Source organism: Felis catus, chromosome A2 (assembly GCF_018350175.1).
Source record: "Felis catus isolate Fca126 chromosome A2, F.catus_Fca126_mat1.0, whole genome shotgun sequence".
In the NCBI taxonomy this organism is placed as follows: Eukaryota; Metazoa; Chordata; class Mammalia; order Carnivora; family Felidae; genus Felis; species Felis catus.
Window position 1 is genome coordinate 104,244,370 of NC_058369.1, and position 24,481 is coordinate 104,268,850.

The 24,481-nt window shown below is 34.5% G+C and overlaps 1 protein-coding gene across 8 annotated transcripts in view; it reads left to right on the top strand.

Moving 5' to 3' along the window:
• Positions 1–24,481, top strand: part of PHF14 (PHD finger protein 14) — a 217,823-nt gene that overhangs the window by 47,319 nt on the left and 146,023 nt on the right. For 7 of the 8 annotated variants that reach the window (XM_011280403.3, XM_019825526.2, XM_045052420.1 and 4 more), the window contains exons 8-13: positions 3,571–3,717; positions 4,344–4,614; positions 5,169–5,275; positions 6,401–6,496; positions 8,329–8,432; positions 10,233–10,364. In XM_011280403.3, the coding sequence (XP_011278705.1) occupies positions 3,571–3,717; positions 4,344–4,614; positions 5,169–5,275; positions 6,401–6,496; positions 8,329–8,432; positions 10,233–10,364 (857 nt within the window). The remainder of the gene's footprint in view (positions 1–3,570; positions 3,718–4,343; positions 4,615–5,168; positions 5,276–6,400; positions 6,497–8,328; positions 8,433–10,232; positions 10,365–24,481) is intronic. The other variant, XM_011280406.3, reaches the window with a different exon arrangement.

A 24,481-nucleotide genomic window follows, 5' to 3' on the forward strand; every position in this document is an offset into this window, starting at 1 on the left:
GGAGTCCTGAGACTAAGTTTTGTTGATTTCTTTAAGTTCTTGTGTTAGATAGGTATTTGAGTATTTGCTTGGTAATTCTTATTATCTGTTCATGGTGGATCTGTGGTGTACCTATAAACCTTTGGTTGTGTTCCTTCTTTTACTGGATAAATTTTCAGTGTTACATAAAAATATATATGTATATTTATATTGGGTCTTTATCTTTTCCCATTTATTTTGTAGACAAGAAACAAGTAAAAAAGATAATGTAATGAGAATTTGTTGAGCAGATTTTGAGGGGTATATATTTTTTTACATTTTTTTAATGTTTATTCATTTTTGAAAGAGAGATAGCACAAGCAGGGGAGGGGCAGAGAGAGAGGGAGACACAGAATCCAAAGCAAGCTCCAGGCTCTGAGTTGTTAGCACAGAGCCTGGTGCAGGGCTCGAACTCACAAACCGTGAGATCATGACCTGAGCTGAAGTCGGACGCTTAACTGACTGAGCCACCCAGGAGCCCCGAGGGATATATTTTATGAATAAATGAATTCTATAGCAGTTATGTGTTGGATATGTGTTTTTGTACCAGCTTTGATTCTTAAGAATTGTACTTTAATTGATGAAGGGTACTGGATAAATTTTGAGCATTTTTACAGCTCTTAGGAAGACATAGAAGCATAATTAATTATATAATAAGGTTATGTGGATTAGTATTGACTACACTCTAGATGGTGGGCAGCAGTGCAGAGGGGCAGTACAAGTAAGACTTAGAAGATGAAATAAATACCAAGTGAATACCCAGATCATGGAGTCTGTAGGGTAGGGTATTACTGTACTTACGGAAAACTTTGAGCTTTGCAATCAGGAAGACTCCTTTATAGCCATTTCTTTTAGAACTTATTGAGAGCTTTACCTGTCATACTATGGCAGTTTGGGTTTCTTTGTATAGTTGCCATTCAACATTTTGGGGGGAGGGTAGACAGTGGCTAACAAAAATGTGTAAAGTAGCCGCATGATGGGACAGTGGAATGTAAGGGAGTCTATAGTGATTTAGAGCATACATCCCTGTATCTAAAGGCATGCACATGGAAATGAAATAAACGAAACACAATATTACATTAAATAAATAGTTTGCATCTGTGGTCTGCATGTCTCTGTCTCTAATCTCATCTGGGGAAATTTACAGGGGAAATTGAAATAAATCAGGATGTAGAAACAGGACCTGAGGCTTTTCCTTTGCCTTGCTGCCTCCCTTGATTGATTAGGTAGGAATTCTGGATGCTAGAATAACAAAATGTGACTTTTCTCCACATTTGCTTCCTTGTTAGGTGTATTTTTTTGTGGGGAATGATTTAAATCTATTTACATGTGTTTCTGATGTCTTCTTATAAACACTTACAGAATTGGAAAATTATAAAGATTTCTGAACAGTGTTTTAAAACCCAAGAATCAGTATCAATAAGATTTGCTCTTGGCAGTAATCATTCTGTTAAAGGAAGTTCTTGGCTATTATACTTCTGTAGACTAAGATTCATGTAATATAATAGCATATTTAATTAAAAGACAAATTTTAAAGTAAAACAAATCTACTGTTTGTGGGCATATTTTCTGTTTCAATTTAATATGACATTCGAGAAAGCTCCCCCCTCCCCCCCCCCCCGCCCCTTTTACAGATTGGTTTGTTAAGTGGGATTTCTTCTTAATGGCTGTTTTATATAGGCAGTAAAAGCAAGGTGGAAAAAGAGAGTCAGTACCCTAGTTTCATCTAGTGACATCATATACCTTACTATATTCTAATGACTTTTTGTAGCCTTCTGACAGTACTTTTTATCTCAGTGGTGAGGATCCATTTAAAGTTTCTATTCTTTTCTTTTTCTTTCTCTCTCTCTCCCTCCCTCCCTCCCTCTCTCTCCCTCCCTCTCTCTCTCTCTCTCTCTCCCTTTCTTTTAGAGAGAGAGAGGGTAGCGGCAAGTGGGGGAGAGGGGCAAAGGGAGAGAGAGAATCCCAAGTAGGCTCCATGCTGTCAGCACAGAGGCCAACATGGAGTACAATCCCACATCTCTGGGATTGTGACCTAAGCCCAAATCGAGAGTTGGACGCTCAATTGACTGAGCCACCCAGGTGCCCGAAAGTTTCTATTCTTTCTGATCTGCTTTGTGTGAATTCCAAATTATTTTGAATGTTCAAACCATGTTATGATATAATGTATTTATTATTAAAATCGAACAATAGCACAGATTCAGTTATGCTGACAGAAACTTGTTTCACACCATGTAGTTTCCCTTAAGGTTACTTATATTTCATGTAAACCATATGGTAGTTTCTTCTGTGATAAAGTATAATTTTGGTATTGTTCGCACCCTGTTACCATGTAGAAAGTTCTCATTGAAACAATGGAAATAGAGTATAGATTTTTATTGATTTTTTTTTCCCCATAACCTTTGACTTAATGGACTGAAATCATTCATGCATTAAATTTCAGTGGCTCAAATTGTGTCCGGGCTTTTTGTACTTCTAAATTCTGTGATGTTATCCACAGTACTATATTGTGACATTTGTGGATATCACACTACAGAATTGCCTCATACACTTTTTTTATGTTAAGGATACCTCATATTTATTGTTATTGTTATTATATTCCTTTCTGTTCTTTCTCATTTGTTTCTTTTTTTTAGTGTCATCATTTCTCTTTGGGTTGTAAAATCTCACCTTACTAAGAGACCCTTCTAACATAACTTAGATAAAAACTATATATGGAGAGCTTATCTTTATTTCTTCTCCTTGGGACAGACCTAAAGAATGAACTCCCAGTTATTTTTTTGGCAATCACAATGCAGATTACTTGTTTTGGCTAAATATTTACAAATTATTTTTGTTTTTGATAGAGTAAAGTTTTTTTTGGTACTCTACTCTTTATGAATAAAAAGTAGACCCTTTAGGTTAGTATCCTGAGAGATGGCTATGAGAGAGCTATGTTTTCTGTTTGAGGTTTTAAAGTTGTATAAAGAGTTAAAGGTGATACCTAATGTGTTCAATTGACAGTAAATAGAAGTAAAAAGTAAAAAGAAGTCTGGCCTTCTTAATCCATTTTTGTCTTGGGTAGAATCTGGCCATGCATTGCTAGCCAGTTAAAAATGTTCCACTTATCTGTGTTAGCTAGTCCTGTATTTTCTGGATGTATTTTTTGTAATATTAATCTATGTATACATAACTTTAATATTTAATGATGGCTTTTACCTACGATTATGAAAATTCTATTTGTTTTAAACAGTGCTTATTTTTTTAGGTACACAAGTTTAACTAAATACAATACCTAAGATTTTATTTCAGTGTTTTTAAATCTACAAGGCCCTTTAAAGAAAAAAAATAGTTATTAATTTGAAGTTGATATACAGTATTAAGTTTCAAAAGCAGCAGTTTTTATCATTGTGTATAAAAGTTACTTTTGTAATTTATTTTAGAAATAACCAACAACATAGGAGATTCTTCAAAAAGCAAATATTATCTCTTGTGTTAGGTTGTTTATAACCCTTTGAAGTGAAAATATTCACTCCTCCCTTCTGGTTTTTTTTTTTTTTTTTTTTGGTATAGGATATAGCAGATCCATTTTTTGCTTATTGTAAGCAACATGCAGATAGGTTAGACAGAAAATGGAAGAGAAAAAACTACTTGGCTCTACAATCCTATTGTAAAATGTCTTTGCAAGAAAGGGAGAAGCAACTGTCACCAGAAGCACAGGTATGGGATTCATGCCAAAACTCGTGTTTTTTTCTTTCAAGGTTATGGATTTCACATCTCATGTGTGTGTGCCAATGACATGTGAAATGTAATTATGAAGTTTGGTTAGTTACCTAGGAAGTAGATTGTCATTAAGGTAGTGAGTGTAGTTTGTAGCTGAATATGTTACTCCTTAGTCAACAGAGAAGCCTTTTATAAAGCACGTTTCCAAATACATTGAAAAATGTGGCTTAGAGAAGTTATTCTATCAGTGCAGTATGTTGACCATATCTTTTTTTCAGTCTGTTTTAATGTTTGCTTATGTAAAAGATTTGATCAGTTTGCCCATCTTTTAAAATGTATTTCTATGTAAATTAAGTGAATTTATAGAGACTTTTGCAGGTATTGAGAAAAGGAACTTCAGTTCATTCAAATTAGTTTCTGACAACTCGGAACCTGGATTCATTACTGGGGTAGACCTTTTATTGTAATCCAAGAATATTATCTTAAGAACTGTGGATAGATACAATTTGCCTTGATACAGGAAATTCTGGTTGTCTTTACTATCTCTAAACATACAAGTAGAAATCATAAGGAATATGTTACATTTTAATATCTTTTAAAATGTATATGCTTTTCTTTTATAGGCAAGAATCAATGCCCGGCTTCAGCAGTATCGTGCCAAAGCAGAACTAGCTCGATCCACCAGACCCCAGGCCTGGGTTCCAAGGGAAAAATTGCCCAGACCACTCACTAGCAGTGCTTCAGCCATTCGTAAACTGATGCGGAAAGCAGAGCTAATGGGAATCAGTACAGATATCTTCCCAGTGGACAATTCAGATACTAGTTCTAGTGTGGATGGAAGGAGAAAGCATAAGCAACCTGCTCTCACTGCTGATTTTGTGAATTATTACTTTGGTCAGTATACACACTGATACATTCACATTTTCAATGAGAACAATTTGCTATTGGAAATATTTGATACACTGTCAGTTTTTAGAAGTGTATTAGCCATACTACATTACATATATTAAATAAAAAGCATGTTTATGTGTTTATTTAAAAAATTTTTTTTGACATTTATTTATTTTTGAAAGAGAGACAGAACATGAGCAGGGGAGGGGCAGAGAGAGAGGGAGACACAGAATCTGAAGCAGGCTCCATGCTCTGAGCTGGAGCCCCACAGAGCCTGATGCGGGGCTCGAACTCACAACCTGTGAGATCATGACCTGAGTCAAAGTCGGACACTTAACTGACTGAGCCACCCAGGCGCCCCAAAAGCATGTTTATTTTTCTATTAAGTTGTGCGTTGTAAAATGCTAAGTTCATGTATTTGTAAATAGGGTTAAAAATGTTGCAAACAATGTATGATTATCCATATGATCATCTTTATGGCTAGCTTCTTCCTTTGTGTGTTTTGTACATCAGCTTTTATTTTCTAATAAGTAAAATTGGATATTTAATTTAAATAGAGAGAAATATGCGCATGATTCAAATTCAGGAAAATATGGCTGAACAAAAGAATATAAAGGATAAATTAGAGAATGAACAGGAAAAACTCCATGTGGAATATAATAAGGTAAGTCGGCTACAAAACAACATAATATGATCTGTTGTTGATGTCATTTGCGATATTAGAGCTTTCTGTGTATGTCCCATTTTGAAAATTTTCTGGAATCTTTAGACCTTTCCCTACAACTCCTACTCTTATTGAATGTATTATCAGCACTAACACTAAGCACTTCCTACGTGCCAGGTACAATCTTGAGCATGTTACATATATTAACTCATTTAATTTTCATTTCTGTTTTATAATGTGAGTTGTAATTATTGCTCCCATTTTCAGAGGAGAAAATTGAATCCTAAAGAGGTGAAGTAATTTGCCCAGACTCACATAGATAGTCAAGTCATAGAGTTGGGGTTTGAGGCCAGCCTGACTCCTTTCTAACTAGTATACTGTAGAGCCTCACTTTCTAAGTTTGTAGAAAACAAAGAAACTTACTTTTAAATTATTGTTTTTGTCTTGAATTTGTAATGTTACTTTTGATTTAAGAAAAATACCTACCAATCTAAATTTCCATTCTGCCTCTTCATTGTAATGATGAGGGAGATCAAAAGAATATAAAAGCAAGGTGTGGCCAAAATGTTAGGTAATAAGTAACATGAGCATATAAAACCTATATTGACTTACTGTCATGTTATTTTAAGTGATAAAAAATTAATAAGAGGTAAGTTTCCAATATCAGCCATCTGTAGTGAAAAGAGTACTGGGATTAGATTCAGAAGATCTGGGGATTCTTGCTAGTTCTATGATCTTGGCCAAGTCACAGACACCATATAATCCTTAATTTTCTTATTGGGAAAATGGTGGAAATGCATCTTGGTAGACTTTTAAGGATTAATTAGCAGAATGTGTATAAAATATCTAGAAAACTGTAACCGAATGATAAATATAGGTATTATTATTGTCAGTAAAAATGCTAATATAAAACAAAATGCTTACATTTTATTAGTGTTGCTGATTAAGTAATTGGATAGCCTCATCTCTCGGTACTGTGGCTTAAATATATTAAAAATATGGACTATAAAAAATATGGACTATAAGTATAGATATTCTTGGACACTTGTTGATAAATTATTTAAATTTTCCCATGGATTACTACATATTTTATTGGCATACTAATTTTGATTATTTATGTTGTAGCTGTGTGAATCTTTAGAAGAACTACAGAACCTGAATGGAAAACTTCGAAGCGAAGGGCAAGGAATATGGGCCTTACTAGGCAGAATCACAGGGCAGGTTAGTTTCTTTCCAATTGCTATCTCCTTCTGTTCTCATTCTCTATATTATTTTCAGAGATCAGACTTCTGATACAACTTTCCTAACTAAAAAATTCTGTTTGATTAGGGCCAACTAATTCTCTGGGATAATGATAATGCCTGAAATATATCTAGAGAATTGGAAGCTGCCTACTGAGAACCTGTAGCTTAATTTGCTTGTTTTAACAGCTATCTTGTTTGCAGAACTTTTTCATTTGCTCTGATTGTCATTTGTGGTGAAGCTAAGATGTGAAGCATGAATTCGCTCCTACCACATTCTTCTTATGTGTAATTTAGCAGTTTAGAGTCCTTGCCACATTTTTTTCTATCTTGTTCTTATGTTATATTTAGTCCCCTCTCCCCTACCTTTTTTTTTTTTTTGACATAAAATTTAAAAGGCAAACTGAAGAGATTTGTTTTTATGTTAATCTGGTTTTGAGCTATGTAAGAGATGGGTTTTGAAACTTGAGAGTCTAAAGTGTGGTTTTTCCCGTTAAGTAGATATCATTGTAGTAATGAAAAAATTTACTTTATCCTTGAGCATATCTAGCCTATTAAAGTTCTTGGTGTTAAAAAGAAGAATCATTGCCAAATAGATTTCTTTGAATGCTTTTTTTAGTACTGTGTATAATTCATAAATTAAGAATTCATTCAAATAATCTATTATATTTTAGAAGGAGATGGAGACTCCCTGTGGTACTGTGAAAGTAGTCTTATTTGTGAAGGAGTTTATCAAAGAAGAGATATTTTTCATTGTACTTGTTTCAGAAGTTTACAGAGTGTCAATTTATCATACAATTTGTGTAGACTTAATATTTTAGAAAATAATACATATTGGTATGTGTTGTGCTATGCTAGCTTTCAAGATGCTTCTTTTGTGAACAGGATGTATGCGGCTTATATAACAATGAATAACATAATTTAAGAGGTGAGAAGGAGCAGTCACCTATGGAGAATTGACCTTTCTTCTTATTGATAGGTTGTTGATGGATTTGGGGAAGATTATGGTGCTTTATGTTTTATATTTAGAGAAGTTAATGTTGAGTGCAAGACTATTATTTATTTGCCAAGCTAACATTATGTTTTGGCTTGATTTGCAAGATTGTCTCATAAGAATCTTCTATTTAGTGTAAAGCATTATGTACCATAAAAGAGCATTGTCATTTATTAAATGACTTTTAACAGAAGTTCACAAATTTCCTTGTGCAAATGTAAAATACACAGAAGAAGTAGAATTCATTTGTACCACTCGCATGACACTTTTTTCCAGTTGGTTGAACAGATGTCGGCCCACCAGGCCACCGAGAAATGACTTTGATAGATGGTTGCTGTCTCAGAAGCCAGCATACTACAGATTAGTAGAAACCCAAAAAGAATCTCATTCACTTTATGGAGAGTTTGGTCCAATAAGATAATTTTTCTAATTAACCTATGGAGCACCGTGTAGCTGGGATGTTGAGGAAAATAAACGGCTTCAATATTCTTTTTGTCAAGTGTATTGTGTGTGGTTTTTTAAAGCTCTTAAATGCTTGTCCTTGTCTTTCACTTTTTAAAGCTAAAGTAGAAGTTTAATTTTCATAATGTTTTAGTGTTTCACTGAAAAGGGATGAGACTATGTAATTATAGATTTTTAATGAGAGTAACTGTGAGACAGAAACTCATTTTAATTCTTTTTGCTGGTGTAATAGCTGGTAAGACATTTCTCCCTCACAATTCTAGCATATTTAGTTGACTTGAGTGGCAAATAGAGGAGAATGTTGATTTATATTTTTTCTTTAAAACAAAATAAACTGCATTTGTTCAAATCAATAGAAGTTGAACATACCGGCAATTTTGCGGGCACCCAAGGAGAGAAAACCCAGTAAAAAAGAAGGAGGCACACAAAAGACTTCTATTCTTCCTGCAGTACTTTATAGGCAAGTAATAAAATGATAACAGATTAATATTGTGTGTTTTTAAACTCATACTTTTAGTAACAAGATGCTTCAAATATTTGTGAATGGATTATGTCCGTATTAGAATTTATGTTAAATGCATTTGAAATTCATTTTATCAGTACCTTTATCAAAGATGGTTTAGGTTGAATGAGAGAAGAGATTTTTGCTCCTCTTTTAATGATAAGATTAATGACTTGTATCCTTTAAATAAGTGGAGATATATGTCCAAAAGTTGCATGAAAATGAACAATCCATTGTCTTGGGGGAATTGGAAAGTGACTTTAAATAATGTAGATGATCATTTTCTTAAATAATTAAAATAATCTATTATTTAATGGGCATTTATATTTTATTTTACTTTAATGAGTTTTAGAGCTTTGCATGTGTTTTTAGGTAGTGATGGGTATCATGTACAATCTAAATTACTGCCTTTGTACAGTGGTGGATAATGAGGATAAGTTCTAGATTTGAATCTGTCTATATTTTTTTATATGCTCAGTTGTAATAATTTTATTTCTAGAAGTGCTTTTGTTATTTGCTTTTTTGTCTCTATCGTAATTTTGCATAGCCAAGACTTCTTGGCTCAGTCTAGCTTTTCCAAACAAAATTGGTTCGTTTGGAACCACCATGCATATCAGACTGCTTCTCACTTCTCAGTACAGTTCATTTTTGTTTCAGAATGTATTGTAAATGATTTTCCTTTTTCACTTGAGTAGCATTGAGAACCAAGTACTGGTTGTCGTTGTTGCGTGTATGTGACCCTTTTTCTCTAGGATAATTTAAAACTTCAAAAATCATTTTTATTTCTTACATGGATGGGTAGCTGTTAGAGATTCTTAACAACTTTTTCTTCACACTTTATGTTCCCAATATAAAAAAACAGAGATATTCCAGTCATGGTGCCTGTGCTCTCAGGAGTAGTTAAGTTGACATTTTGCACAAGAAAAGTTGGATTCCTTGAAAAGTAACAAAAATCCAAATAACAGTAACAACAATGCAAAATTCCCCATTCCTCACAAAAATATCAATTGGTGTACTTTTAAGACTCAAAGTCTGATTTTGAAGAGACTTATTTAGAAATGTAGCTTATTTACATGTTGAAGATTCATTGAAAGGCTTATAATTAATGTTAAAATAAACAATTTTGTTTGTAAATTAACTTCTGTAGTTTGAGAGAAGTAGAAAATTGTAAAATTTTTTTGTTTAATAGTTATGTTTCTAGAGAAAAGTTGAGCTAATATTAAATGTTTTAAGTGATAACTACATTGAGGTAGCTGTGATGTTTGAGAATACTATCTTCTTCTTTTTTTTTTTTTTTTAAAGTTTTTTTATTTACTTAGAGCAAGCAGGGGAAGGGCAGAGAGAGGGAGAGAGTGAATCCCAAGCAGGCTCTGTGCTGTCATCCCAGAGCCCAATGCAGGGCTTGATCTCACAAACTGTGAGATCATGACCAGAGTTGAAATCAAGAGTCAGACACTTAACCAACTGAGCCAGCCAGGTATCCTGAGAATACTGTCTTATATATGCCTCTCTCTGAAAAGTTCGACTCCAGAATAATAATTATACTAGATCCAGCTATTTTTCTATAGTCTCAAATATTTAGAACTAATAATTATTGATGTTACAAAGAGGCACGTTTGAAGAAAAAAAACACTTGATTTTAACAGAAGAAACATTAATCCAAGGTGAAATTTTAAGATTTAAAAAAATGTGCTGTAAATAGCTGTTTCACTAAAATAATTATTATTCTAATCGTTTATTTGCTGCCTTTATTCAAAGTTGTGGAATTTGTAAGAAGAACCATGATCAGCATCTCCTTTTATTGTGTGATACCTGTAAACTCCATTACCACCTTGGGTGTCTGGATCCCCCTCTTACGAGGATGCCAAGGAAGACCAAAAACAGTTACTGGTAAGTAAAATGAAAGAGATTTTAATGGTAGAACTGGTTTGCTCTCTGTTGCAATAGTATAAGATGAAGGGTTATGTCCAATTTCATAATGAAGTTTTTAGCACATTTTTAATTGATATTTTAATATTTTTCCAACTTTGTTGAAGTATGAATGACAATTAGAAATTATATTTAAGATATACAACTTAATGATTTGATATACTTACACATTGTAAAATAATCACCAGCATCAGACAAATTAACATATCTGTCACTTCACATTAGTTCCCATTTTCTATTTTGGTGAGAACACTTCAGACATAAATATTTATTATAATATTATATGAATAAATCTGTAATAGTTTTTTTGAGAAATGAATTTTAAGTTAATTGAGGCTGTTGTGATATCTTATCAATAGTTAAGGCATAAATTCTGTCTCAGGTGTTTTAATTCTCTTTATTATAAGAATTTCTCTAATGCTTTTTGTTTTGAAATTGAATGAATTTATCAGGAACTTGCCTCCATATTCATGCTTTTATTTGTAATTTAATATTTTTAATTAGTTTCACCCAAGGCTTTACTTGTGGTATTTGTCATTTATGCTAGTTCTGTTTAAGTTTAACCATTCTTTGCAAATCTAGAAACATTTGACATACGTTTCTAAGGTTTTTTTTTTTTTTAAATTAGGTATATTGCAAAACAGATGTTTTATAAAAGCTTATGTATGATGAATTGTATCCTTTCCTTAATTCTAGTTCAAGGGAGAGAGATATGCTCAAATTTTAATAGGCCGATTCTATATAGGAAAAATATAGGACATGGAAAACTTTGGAATAAACATCAATATTCTGTTTAGACAAATTACCTTTCTACTTTTAGAAAAGAGTAAACCCCAGGTTCTTAAATGATAATCTATATAAAAAGTCATGTGTTTGTGCAACACATTAAGCATGTTCTTTGACTTCATTGTTTCATCTCATAAAGCAATCTCTGTTTATTTTATTAGGAAGCTTCTATTGTTTGACCATTTTCACAGGATTGCTTTTTCATAGTGTTCTTTTATCAGTTTGTCTTGAGAGAGTCCTACTAGTCTGCCCTTTTCGACTATAGTGGAGTTTATGTATATACTTTTTGATATGTGCTTTTGAAACCAGAGTTTACTAAGAAAATTCTGTAGCTTATTAGAATGCCAGCAGTGGTAATAAGCATCCTAGGTGGGTGTTTATAAATTGAAAGCCAGTTTGGTAGTCTCCAGGGCCAGGGTGCTTTGATATGGAGAGATGCAGTTCTCTACTTAAATGAGATTATGAACTTTTCTAATATTGCTCTGCTTGCAGAGTTCTGGTTTCCAGTGTGTAAGTTTCTGGAAGAACTTCAGATGAAAATGCATTGGTTGCCTCGGATGTTTTAGTGAAAGTTCTCCCCCAAACACCTAAAACTACTTTGGGTCCTATGCATTGGTTGCAGTGTTTTAAAGTAAAAGTAGAAGGTAATATTGGAACAAAGTGAAGTCTTCAATATCTTCTAGTTTCCAGTTATCAAATTTCCTTTGGCCTCTGTAATCAACTTAGTTTTGCTTAGCAATTAATTGAGTGTATTAGTTTTGGAGTAAATTTTATAGAATTATATTTTTCTTTAGTGTATCTCAAATGTGAGAGGGACTTTTTTCTTTTTAACATTTTCAGTTTATTTTTGAAGTTATATGAAAGATAATAAACATTAAAACAGTTTCACTTCCTAAATATTTTATTATTACCTATGTATGCTCTTTACCTAAGTCTATTGTATATGTATGGTAGAAAATCTGTAATGGTGTGCTACTATGCATCTTTTCCCCATTCTGCATTCTCTGATGCCTTGTTGGTACTTGGAAATTGACTATGGTTAGGACTATTTGTACTGCAGAAATTGGCAAATGCTACAAATTACCACTTTTTTTTCCATAGAGAGCTAGGTGTTAGATATTTACTAACACACCACTAATCCTAACCCCTGCTTTGTTTCTGTTTAGTTCTTCTCAGTCTTTTTCTTAGGAAAAGAGGTTCTAGAAAAGTCCTTTCCTCTTAGAGAAAGGGTTCCTGGACCTTTATCTCATGACTGGGCCTGTTACTGGCTTAAATTTCTACAAAGCCTACTGGTATACATTTCTGAACATTACCAATCACTGCTTTTGCTGTCTTTATGCTGTGTGCACTTGGTAACTCCCTTTCTGGTATGCCCCTTTATGTTTACTGCTAGCTAGAATTACTATGCAATCTTTCCTTCTCAAATACTGTGTTCCGGCATGATAGACTAAGCACCTGCTGTCTTAGCTTTTCTCTCCTCCCAGTATCAGCACTGCTTTTGGAAGATACTAGTTTGAGATCTAGATGCTTTCTGTTTGGTCCACACCACAATAGTTGATTGGTTATACTGGACTGATTTAAGACATGTAACAGGAAAGAAGAAATGGATAAAGATGCAGAAGTAATTATTGGTGGAGAGTAGGGAAGTTGAATAAGTTCACATTAGACAGGCTCTGACTTTTCAGTGAAATAGAAGTAGTCTCTGGAGAGGTAAAGGACCTGGGCTGATGATGGGAACTTAAGAAGACAGGAGATAGTTTCTAACAGTTACTGTGGGAAAAAAAATAGATAAACGACCTGCTGAGGCCATATATATATATATATATATATATATATATATATATATATATATGCATGTGTATGTATATATATGTGTATATGTGTATGTGTTTGTATATATGTATAGTATATACTGAACAGGAATGTTCAGTGAATTAGTTTAGTAAGTTTGGTTAATTGCTTTTTCTCCAGTGATGTTCAGCTGTCCAGGAGCAGGAGAGGAGAGAAACCCAGGAACTTCTAAGGTTGGATTAGGGGTGACAAATCAGATGAAGAGTGCTTGGTGGATGGGGAATTTGGCAGGTGATAGACTAGTGAAAGTATACTGTTTGGATTTACTTCTAGTGTTAAAAATCTATTTTGTCTTGCTTTGAGTTTATGTTATGTTGGTATGTTTCTTTTTAAATATACGATCTTGTATACTGCCTTACATTCTTCTAAGACAAGCGTAATACTGTATAAATTAGTAAGGGTTTGATTTAGTAGAATAGCCCAAATAATAAGTAATTCTTTTAATTTTAGAGTAATCTATGTTTCCACCACCCACCTGATCAGAATTTGTCTTGCTTTTTCTAATTAAAGAATATTCTGGGGGCGCCTGGGTGGCGCAGTCGGTTAAGCGTCCGACTTCAGCCAGGTCACGATCTCGCGGTCCGTGAGTTCGAGCCCTGCGTCGGGCTCTGGGCTGATGGCTCAGAGCCTGGAGCCTGTTTCCGATTCTGTGTCTCCCTCTCTCTCTGCCCCTCCCCCATTCATGCTCTGTCTCTCTCTGTCCCAAAAATAAATAAACGTTAAAAAAAAAAAAAAGAATATTCTGGGGGCACCTCAGTAGCAATTGGTTAAGTGTTTGTCTCGTAGTTTAAGCTCAGGTCATGGTCTCATGGTTTCTGAGTTTGAGGCCTGTGTTGGGCTCCATGCTGGCAGTGGAGAACCTGCTTGGGATTCTCTCTCTGTCTCTCTCCCTCCCTGCCTCCCTCTCCCTCTCTTCCCCTCCCTCTCTGCTCCTCCCCTGCCCCCACCCTCATTCACTCTCTCTCTCTCTCGAAATAAAAAGGAATATTCTGAAGGGTATTATTTGACAATTAGATAATTGAGTAATATTTATTATATCCTTTTATTCTTTGGATATACTTTTGTTTATTAAGATAAAAGAAAATCTATAGCACAAACTCTTCAGTGAAGAATTTACGGAAGGTTTCTTCCCCTACTTTTAATACCTCCCTTTCTTCCATTAACTCTTTCCTTTTTTATTGAGAGATAATTGACATAAAATATTGGATTAGTTTTAGGTGTACATATTGTGAAATGATTACCACAGTAAGTTAAGTTAGCATCCATTCCTATACATAGTGACTTTTTTTTTTTTTTGTCTTTATGATAAGGACTTTTAAGACCTACTCTCTTGGTAACTTTAAAATACACAATACAGTATTAATAACTCTAGTCATCATGTTGTATGTTACATCTCCAGGACTTATTTATGTTTTAATTGGGATTTTATACCTTTTGACCACCTTTACCCCTTTAGCACCCACCTCCTGGCCTCTGGCAACCACCAATCTGTATTCTTTATTTATGAATTTGTGGGTTAAAAAAAATACTCCATATATAAGTGAGATCATACAGTATTTGTTTTTGACTTATTTAGCATAATTCCCTCAAGGTCCGTATATGCTATTGCGAATGGCTAGGATTTTCTTCTTTTTTATGGCTGAATAATATACCATTATATATATATCTCTCCCACAGTTTTTTTTATCCATTCATTCGTCAATAGACACAGGGTGTTTGCATATTTTTGCTATTATAAATAATGATACATGAACATTGGAATATAGATATTTTTCAAGGTAGTGATTTTTCCCTTGGCTGTATACTGAGAAGTGGACTTGCTGGATCATATAGGCATTCTATTTTTAATTTTTTGAAGAACTTCCACACTATTTTTCATAGTGTCTGCACCAGTATACTTCCCTGCTAACAGTGTCTGAGAGTCCCCTTTTTTCCACACTTATTATTTCTTATCTTTTTGATGACAGTTGTGCTAACAGAGTTGTTTAGGCACCAGTGGTTTAGGCACCAGTGAAAATTAGGCATCGTGGTTTAGGCACCAGTGAAAATTTTCCTCTGAAAAGAGGAGAAAATATGGGAAAAGGCTTAGAGATGAGGGAAGAAACAAATTTTGGTATGGAATCTTTGAAGACTGAAGGAAGTAAGTTGTAAAGGCAAAAAAAAAAGGCAAAACATGAATTATGTATAATATTTGAGGAATAAAGTATCATTGCATTTATTACATTTAAGGACTCATAAAATCCTTTTTTCTCTGATGTATGCAAATAAGTTTTTCTATAAATTGAATTAGTCTTCTTCCTTATCTTAGCGTTAATGAATGAAATATTTTTTCTTTGGTAGTTAAAAATTTTTAACCCCCCTTTTGAACATAAGTTGCAATGTATGGTGTAGGAGATGAAGAAGATACAGCAAATGAGAAAATCTCTTGGTATTTCATTTCAGTATGAAGGTTGTTCTTTTCTATAAATTGCTGACATGAACTTTTATTACTTTAAAATTCCTTTTTAATTAATTCAATATTTGATTACCTAAGATTATTTTTAATATTTTGCATGGGAATTATAAATTACAGGATTCTCTAACCCTTAGTAGAATATATTAAGTAAAAATACAGAGGATTAAATATATAGGATAGCAGCTTAGTGGGTTATTACAAGAAGCCAGGTATGTGTTTTGACATTATGAAAGATAATTATGACTTTACCCCCAAATAATACTTAATAACATTGAATTGGACAGGCCATGGTTTTATCCTAGATTATTATTTCTTAGGACCTTTTGTACTGATTAGTGTGGCAAATATGCTTTTTCATATCTTAAAAGATACATAAAAGAGACTTTAGTATTTAATACATTGTTGGAAAAATTTCAAGTAGTGTGTCCATCTATGTGACTCTGTACTGTAACTATCGTGTCAGTTGTTTTGAAAAGAAATAGATAAATTTCTTCATTGGTGGTTACATTTTGTTTTGATTTTCTGTGTTGTTCAATGTTTTGTGGAGTTCAGGGAATAATGGTACTACTGTCAGAAGGCTCTAATGCAAGTTTTTTTGTTACTTAAATGTATTTTGGTGAGGATGAGAAATGACCATGAGAAGTTAGAGAATGTTCTGACAAGGGTTATACTTACAAAATGAGAAACAAAAGGGGAAAAAACTCAATTAAAAAAACAACAACAGTGATTTGTCCTAAAAAAGGGACTTGTTTCTATACCCCAGAAATTCATGTATATTAAAAATGAATTGGAACTGTCTGAGAAACTTTGACTACATTTCACATCAACTGGTAGAAATGATCACTTAAGGTTATAATCTGTAAATACAAGGAACTGGCCCTTTTCTGTGATATAACTTGATATCTTTCTGTAGGCATTTCTGTTTTAATGTTTGTTATATTTGTTACTATTTACTAATGGTATTTAACGTTTGTGGGGTTTTCACAATTTAGGACTGCCAATAGATTATTTCAAAATATGTTAATTATTTCAGTTAGGAGATATGTTTAGGTGTTTAGTTCTCATACCAGTCTTTGATCTTTTAATCTTTCAAGAGGGACAAAACAGGAACAATTTAGTGTATTACATTTTATTTGTATTTTAATTTTGATGGTAATCTGTGAATTCAAGGAATAAAGTGCTTGGAATAGACATAAAATTTTTTAAGTAACACGTGATATTTTTTTTTTTTCAACATTTATTTATTTTTGGGACAGAGAGAGACAGAGCATGAACGGGGGAGGGGCAGAGAGAGAGGGAGACACAGAATCGGAAACAGGCTCCAGGCTCTGAGCCATCAGCCCAGAGCCTGACGCAGGGCTCGAACTCACAGACCGCGAGATCGTGACCTGGCTGAAGTCGGACGCTTAACCGACTGCACCACCCAGGCGCCCCAAGTAACACGTGATAAATTATTTCCTTGTTTTTTTCTTATTGGTCAGCTTTTTTAGTGTTAAAATGTTGCTTGACGATTTTGGTTAAATGAATGGGAACTTTTAGATACTAAAATCAATGCCTTCAGTATAAATTTGTATTTTGGCAATTAATGTATATGTCTTCATAACACATGGTATATTGCATTTAACTCTTACTGGAGTTCAAAGTTTAAAGCTGTTACTTATAAAAAATAAATATTAGTTTGGTAATGTTTACTTTATTAATGAGCGAAAGGTGTGAATTTTGACTTCACATGGCAAGAAATCTTCGAAAATACTTGGTAAGAGAAATCTAAGATGCATTCAGAGGTATTGGTGTAAACTGAGGATATTGATATAAACTAAGAGTACTGATACATAAACTAAATATCAAACATAATTTTATCTTATAACCGTATTTATAAAGATAACTATAAATTAGACTTTGAAAGAAATACTTCCTGATCATTCTTTTAAATTTGAAGAAAATATTTGAAAACTATTTTACTTTTAACAGCTTCTTATATGTTTTTAAATGGGTTTTTATAATGGGGAATATCAAGATTTTCAACATTTTGTAGACTTGCTGTCCAAGTGTCCAAATGTTAGCCACTAGCCACATGTAACAACTTGAATTTAAATTGATTAAAATTAAAATTAAAAAAATCAGATCCTCAGTCACATTAGCCACATACAAGTACCCAGTAGCTATATATGTCTAGTGGCTATTGTACTGGATAGTGCAGTTATAGAGAATTCTAACATCATATAAAGTTCTACTGAACAGCACTGATATAGACTGAAGTTTCAGGGTTAATTATATTTTAGTGTAACTAATGTTTTTTCAAATATTTTATTGTAGCAAAATACATATAACATGAAACTTACCATCTTAATCATTTCTAAGTGTAAAAATTAAAAGTCTACATATTAAACAGTAGCTCCCTATTCCTCCCTCACCTCCAGCCCCTGGCAAGCACCATTCTACTTTCAGTTTCTGTGATTTTAACTACTGTCATAAGTACCTCATGTAAGTGGAAATCATACAGTATTTTTCATTGTGATTAGCTTATTTCAGTTAGAGTAAGGTCTTCAAGTTCGTCGATAACTGTAGCATATTGCAGAATGCTCTTCGTTGTTAAAGCTGAATGGTAGTCCATGATATCTGTACCACATTTTCCTTATCCATTTATCAGTAGTTACTAGGGTTACTTCTACAGCCATTGTAAATAATGCTTCTATGAACATGGGTGTACAGATGTCTCTTTGAGAGTGGGTTATATGGTAATTCTATTTTTAATTTTTTGAGGAACCACCATACTGCTTTCCAAAGCAGATATACCATCAGCAGCAGTACCATCAGCAGTGTATAAGTGTTCCAATTTCTCTATATCCTTGCCAGCACTTACTATTTCTGTTTTGATAATAGCCATCCTATTGGATGTGAGGTGGTGTCTCATTATAATTTTGATTTTCATTTCCGTAATGATTAGTAATGTTTAGCTCCTTTTCCTGTGCTTGTTGGTCATTTGTGTATATTTGCATATCTAATTTAAATCCTTCTTTAACATGCATGTGGACTTCAAAAACAGGTATAATGTTAGCTTTTAGGGTATTAATTTTTTTAATGTATTCATCTCTTACATTATGTAAAAAGTGAAATTACAAACCATTGTTATAATACCAGCTTTTATAATTGATCATGCATTAACCTTTATTGAGATCTTTATTTTTCCATAATAGTTCTGAGTTGCTGTCTAGTGTCCTTTTTTGTTTTCTTTTTTCTTTTTCTTTTTACCCTGCAGGGCTCTCTTGAGCATTTCTTGCAGGACAGGTCTGGTAATATCAAACTCCCCCAGCTTTCGTTTGTCTAGGACTGTCTTAATTTCTCTCACTCTTTTGAAGGACAGTTTTGCTGGACATAGGATTCTTGGTTGACAGGGTTTTGTTTTTCTTTTTTCTTTTAGCATTTTGAATATATTAATCCACTGCCTTCTGGCCTCCAAAATTTCTGATGAGAGATCTGCTTATAATCTTACTGAGGTTCCTTTATATGTGATGATTCTGAATTTCTGTCTTTATACTTTGAAGATTTTCCTTGGGTCTTTTTCTTAGGAAATACTGATTATAATATGTCTTGGTGTGGGATTCTTTGAGTTTATCTTCCTTGGTATTTGCTGAGCTTCTTGGATGTTTATATTAACATCTTTCATCAAACTTTGGGAAGTTTTCAGTCATTATTCAGATATTCTCCCTGTCCTTTTTCTCCTTCTGAGCCTTACACAGTGCAGATGTTGGTCCATTTGTTGATGTTCCACATGCCTCTTAAGATCTGTTTGCTTTTCTTCAAGTTTTTTTTTCCTTTTTGTTCCTCAGACTTTGTAATTTCCATTGTTCTTTCTTTCAAGTTTGCTGCTCAAGTCTGTCCATTTTTTTTCATTTTTATTTTATTTTTTTCCATTTTTTAAAAATATAAATTTTAGTTAACTAACATAGTGCCATATTGGTTTCAGGAGTAGAATTCAGTGAGTCATCACTTACATACAACACCCAGTGCTCATCGCAAGTTCCTGACTTAGTATCCATCACCCATCTAGCCTATCTCCCACTCACCTCCTTCTGTCAACCCAGTTTGTTATCTATCAAGAGTCTCTTGGGGTTTGTTTCCATCTCTTCTCTCCCCCACCCCTTCCAATATGTTCATCTGTTTTGTTTCTCAAATTCCACACCTAAGTGAAATCATATGGTATTTGTCTTTCCCTGGGTGACTTATTTCACTAAGCATAATATATTCTAGCTTCATGTCATTGCAAATGGCAAGATTTCATTCTTTTTGTTGGCTAATATTTCATTGTATATATATGTGTGTGTGTGTGTGTGTGTGTATACACACATATATAATATTCCCTTATATGTGTATATATTCCATATATGTTTGTGTGTATACACACACACCACATCTTTATCCATTCATCAATTGATAGATATTTCGGCTCTCTGCATAGTTTGGCAATTGTTGATAAATTCTGCTATAAACATTCAGGTGCATGTACCCCTTCGAATATGTATTTTTGTATCCCACACTGGTGGCTGCACCAGTTTGTATTCCCGCCAGCAGTGCAAGAGGGTTCCCCTTTCTCTGCATCCTCACCACCACCTGTTGTTTATTGTGTTGTTAATTTTAGCCATTCTTACAGGTGTAAGGTGATATCACACTGTGGTTTTGACTTGTATTTCCCTGATGATGAGTGATGTTGAGCATCTTTTCAAGTGTCTGTTAGCCATCTGGATGTCTTCTTTGGAAAAATGACTGCATGTCTTCTGTCCATTTCTTCACTGGATTATTTGTTTTTTGGGTGTGAGTTTGATCAGTTATTTACAGATTTTGGTTCCTAACCCTTTACCTGATATGGCATTTGCAAGTATCTTCTCCCATTCTGTCAGTTGCCTTTTAGTTTTGCTGATTGTTTCCTTCACTGTGCAGAAGCTTTTTATCTTTTTTTTTTATATGAAATTTATTGACAAATTGGTTTCCATACAACACCCAGTGCTCATCCCAAAAGGTGCCCTCCTCAATACCCATCACCCACCCTCTCCTCCCTCCCACCCCCCATCAACCCTCAGTTTGTTCTCAGTTTTTAACAGTCTCTTATGCTTTGGCTCTCTCCCACTCTAACCTCTTTTTTCTTTTTTTTTCCTTCCCCTCCCCCATGGGTTCCTGTTAAGTTTCTCAGGATCCACATAAGAGTGAAACCATATGGTATCTGTCTTTCTCTGTATGGCTTATTTCACTTAGCATCACACTCTCCAGTTCCATTCACGTTGCTACAAAAGGCTATATTTCATTTTTTCTCATTGCCACGTAATATTCCATTGTGTATATAAACCACAATTTCTTTATCCATTCATCAGTTGATGGACATTTAGGCTCTTTCCATAATTTGGCTATTGTTGAGAGTGCTGCTATGAACATTGGGGTACAAGTGGCCCTATGCATCAGTACTCCTGTATTCCTTGGATAAATTCCTAGCAGTGCTATTGCTGGGTCATAGGGTAGGTCTATTTTTAATTTTCTGAGGAACCTCCACACTGCTTTCCAGAGCGGCTGCACCAATTTGCATTCCCACCAACAGTGCAAGAGGGTTCCCGTTTCTCCACATCCTCTCCAGCATCTATAGTCTCCTGATTTGTTCATTGTGGCCACTCTGACTGGCGTGAGGTGATACCTGAGTGTGGTTTTGATTTGTATTTCCCTGATAAGGAGCGACGCTGAACATCTTTTCATGTGCCTGTTGGCCATCCGGATGTCTTCTTTAGAGAAGTGTCTATTCATGTTTTCTGCCCATTTCTTCACTGGGTTATTTGTTTTTCGGGTGTGGAGTTTGGTGAGCTCTTTATAGATTTTGGATACTAGCCCTTTGTCCGATATGTCATTTGTGAATATCTTTTCCCATTCCGTTGGTTGCCTTTTAGTTTTGTTGGTTGTTTCCTTTGCTGTGCAGAAGCTTTTTATCTTCATAAGGTCCCAGTAATTCACTTTTGCTTTTAATTCCCTTGCCTTTGGGGATGTGTCGAGTAAGAGATTGCTACGGCTGAGGTCAGAGAGGTCTTTCCCTGCTTTCTCCTCTAAGGTTTTGATGGTTTCCTGTCTCACATTCAGGTCCTTTATACATTTGGAGTTTATTTTTGTGAATGGTGTGAGAAAGTGGTCTAGTTTCAACCTTCTGCATGTTGCTGTCCAGTTCTCCCAGCACCATTTGTTAAAGAGGCTGTCTTTTTTCCATTGGATGTTCTTTCCTGCTTTGTCAAAGATGAGTTGGCCATACGTTTATGGGTCTAGTTCTGGGGTTTCTATTCTATTCCATTGGTTTATGTGTCTGTTTTTGTGCCAGTACCATGCTGTCTTGATGATGACAGGTTTGTAGTAGAGGCTAAAGTCTGGGATTGTGATGCCTCCTGCTTTGGTCTTCTTCTTCAAAATTCCTTTGGCTATTCGGGGCCTTTTGTGGTTCCATATGAATTTTAGGATGGCTTGTTCTAGTTTCGAGAAGAATGCTGGTGCAATTTTGATTGGGATTGCATTAAATGTGTAGATAGCTTTGGGTAGTATTGACATTTTGACAATATTTATTTTTCCAATCCATGAGCAGGGAATGTCTTTCCATTTCTTTAAATCTTCAATTTCCTTCATAAGCTTTCTATAGTTTTCAGCATACAGATCCTTTACATCTTTGGTTAGATTTATTCCTAGGTATTTTATGCTTCTTGGTGCAATTGTGAATGGGATCAGTTTCTTTATTTGTCTTTCTGTTGCTTCATTGTTAGTGTATAAGAATGCAACTGATTTCTGTACATTGATTTTGTATCCTGCAACTTTGCTGAATTCCTGTATCAGTTCTAGCGGACTTTTGGTGGAGTCTATCGGATTTTCCATGTATAATATCATGTCATCTGCAAAAAGCGAAAGCTTGACTTCATCTTTGCCAATTTTGATGCCTTTGATTTCCTTTTGTTGTCTGATTGCTGATGCTAGAACTTCCAGCACTATGTTAAACAGCAGCGGTGAGAGTGGGCATCCTTGTCGTGTTCCTGATCTCAGGGAAAAAGCTCTCAGTTTTTCCCCGTTGAGGATGATGTTAGCTGTGGGCTTTTCATAAATGGCTTTTATGATCTTTAAGTATGTTCCTTCTATCCCGACTTTCTCAAGGGTTTTTATTAAGAAAGGGTGCTGGATTTTGTCAAAGGCCTTTTCTGCATCGATTGACAGGATCATATGGTTCTTCTCTTTTTTTTTGTTAATGTGATGTATCACGTTGATTGATTTGCGAATGTTGAACCAGCCCTGCATCCCAGGAATGAATCCCACTTGATCGTGGTGAATAATTCTTTTTATATGCCGTTGAATTCAATTTGCTAGTATCTTATTGAGAATTTTTGCATCCATATTCATCAGGGATATTGGCCTGTAGTTCTCTTTTTTTACTGGGTCTCTGTCTGGTTTAGGAATCAAAGTAATACTGGCTTCATAGAATGAGTCTGGAAGTTTTCCTTCCCTTTCTATTTCTCGGAATAGCTTGAGAAGGATAGGTATTATCTCTGCTTTAAACGTCTGGTAGAACTCCCCTGGGAAGCCATCTGGTCCTGGGCTCTTATTTGTTGGGAGAATTTTGATAACCGATTCAATTTCTTTGCTGGTTATGGGTCTGTTCAAGCTTTCTATTTCCTCCTGATTGAGTTTTGGAAGAGTGTGGGTGTTCAGGAATTTGTCCATTTCTTCCAGGTTTTCCAATTGGTTGGCATATAATTTTTCATAGTATTCCCTGATAATTGTTTGTATCTCTGAGGGATTGGTTGTAATAATTCCATTTTCATTCATGATTTTATCTATTTGGGTCATTTCCCTTTTCTTTTTGAGAAGCCTGGCTAGAGGTTTGTCAATTTTGTTTATTTTTTCAAAAAACCAACTCTTGGTTTCGTTGATCTGCTCTACAGTTTTTTTAGATTCTATATTGTTTATTTCTGCTCTGATCTTTATTATTTCTCTTCTTCTGCTGGGTTTAGGCTGCCTTTGCTGTTCTGCTTCTAGTTCCTTTAGGTGTGCTGTTAGATTTTCTATTTGGGATTTTTCTTGTTTCTTGAGATAGGCCTGGATTGCAATGTATTTTCCTCTCAGGACTGCCTTCGCTGCGTCCCAAAGCATTTGGATTGTTGTATTTTCATTTTCGTTTGTTTCCATATATTTTTTAATTTCTTCTCTAATTGCCTGGTTGACCCACTCATTCGTTAGTAGGGTGTTCTTTAACCTCCATGCCTTTGGAGGTTTTCCAGACTTTTTTCTGTGGTTGATTTCAAGCTTCATAGCATTGTGGTCTGAAAGTATGCATGGTATAATTTCAATTCTTATAAACTTATGAAGGGCTGTTTTGTGACCCAGTATATGATCTATCTTGGAGAATGTTCCATGTGCACTCGAGAAGAAAGTATATTCTGTTGCTTTGGGATGCAGAGTTCTAAATATATCTGTCAAGTCCATCTGATCCAATGTCTCATTCAGGGCCCTTGTTTCTTTATTGACCGTGTGTCTAGATGATCTGTCCATTTCTGTAAGTGGGGTGTTAAAGTCCCCTGCAATTACCACATTCTTATCAATAAGGTTGCTTATGTTTATGAGTAATTGTTTTATATATTTGGGGGCTCCGGTATTCGGCGCATAGACATTTATAATTGTTAGCTCTTCCTGATGGATAGACCCTGTAAGTATTATATAATGTCCTTCTTCATCTCTTGTTACAGCCTTTACTTTAAAGTCTAGTTTGTCTGATATAAGTATGGCTACTCCAGCTTTCTTTTGGCTTCCAGTCGCATGATAAATAGTTCTCCATCCCCTCACTCTTAATCTAAAGGTGTCCTCAGGTCTAAAATGAGTCTCTTGTAGACGGCAAATAGATGGGTCTTGTTTTTTTATCCATTCTGATACCCTATGTCTTTTGGTTGGTGCATTTAATCCATTTACATTCAGTGTTATTATAGAA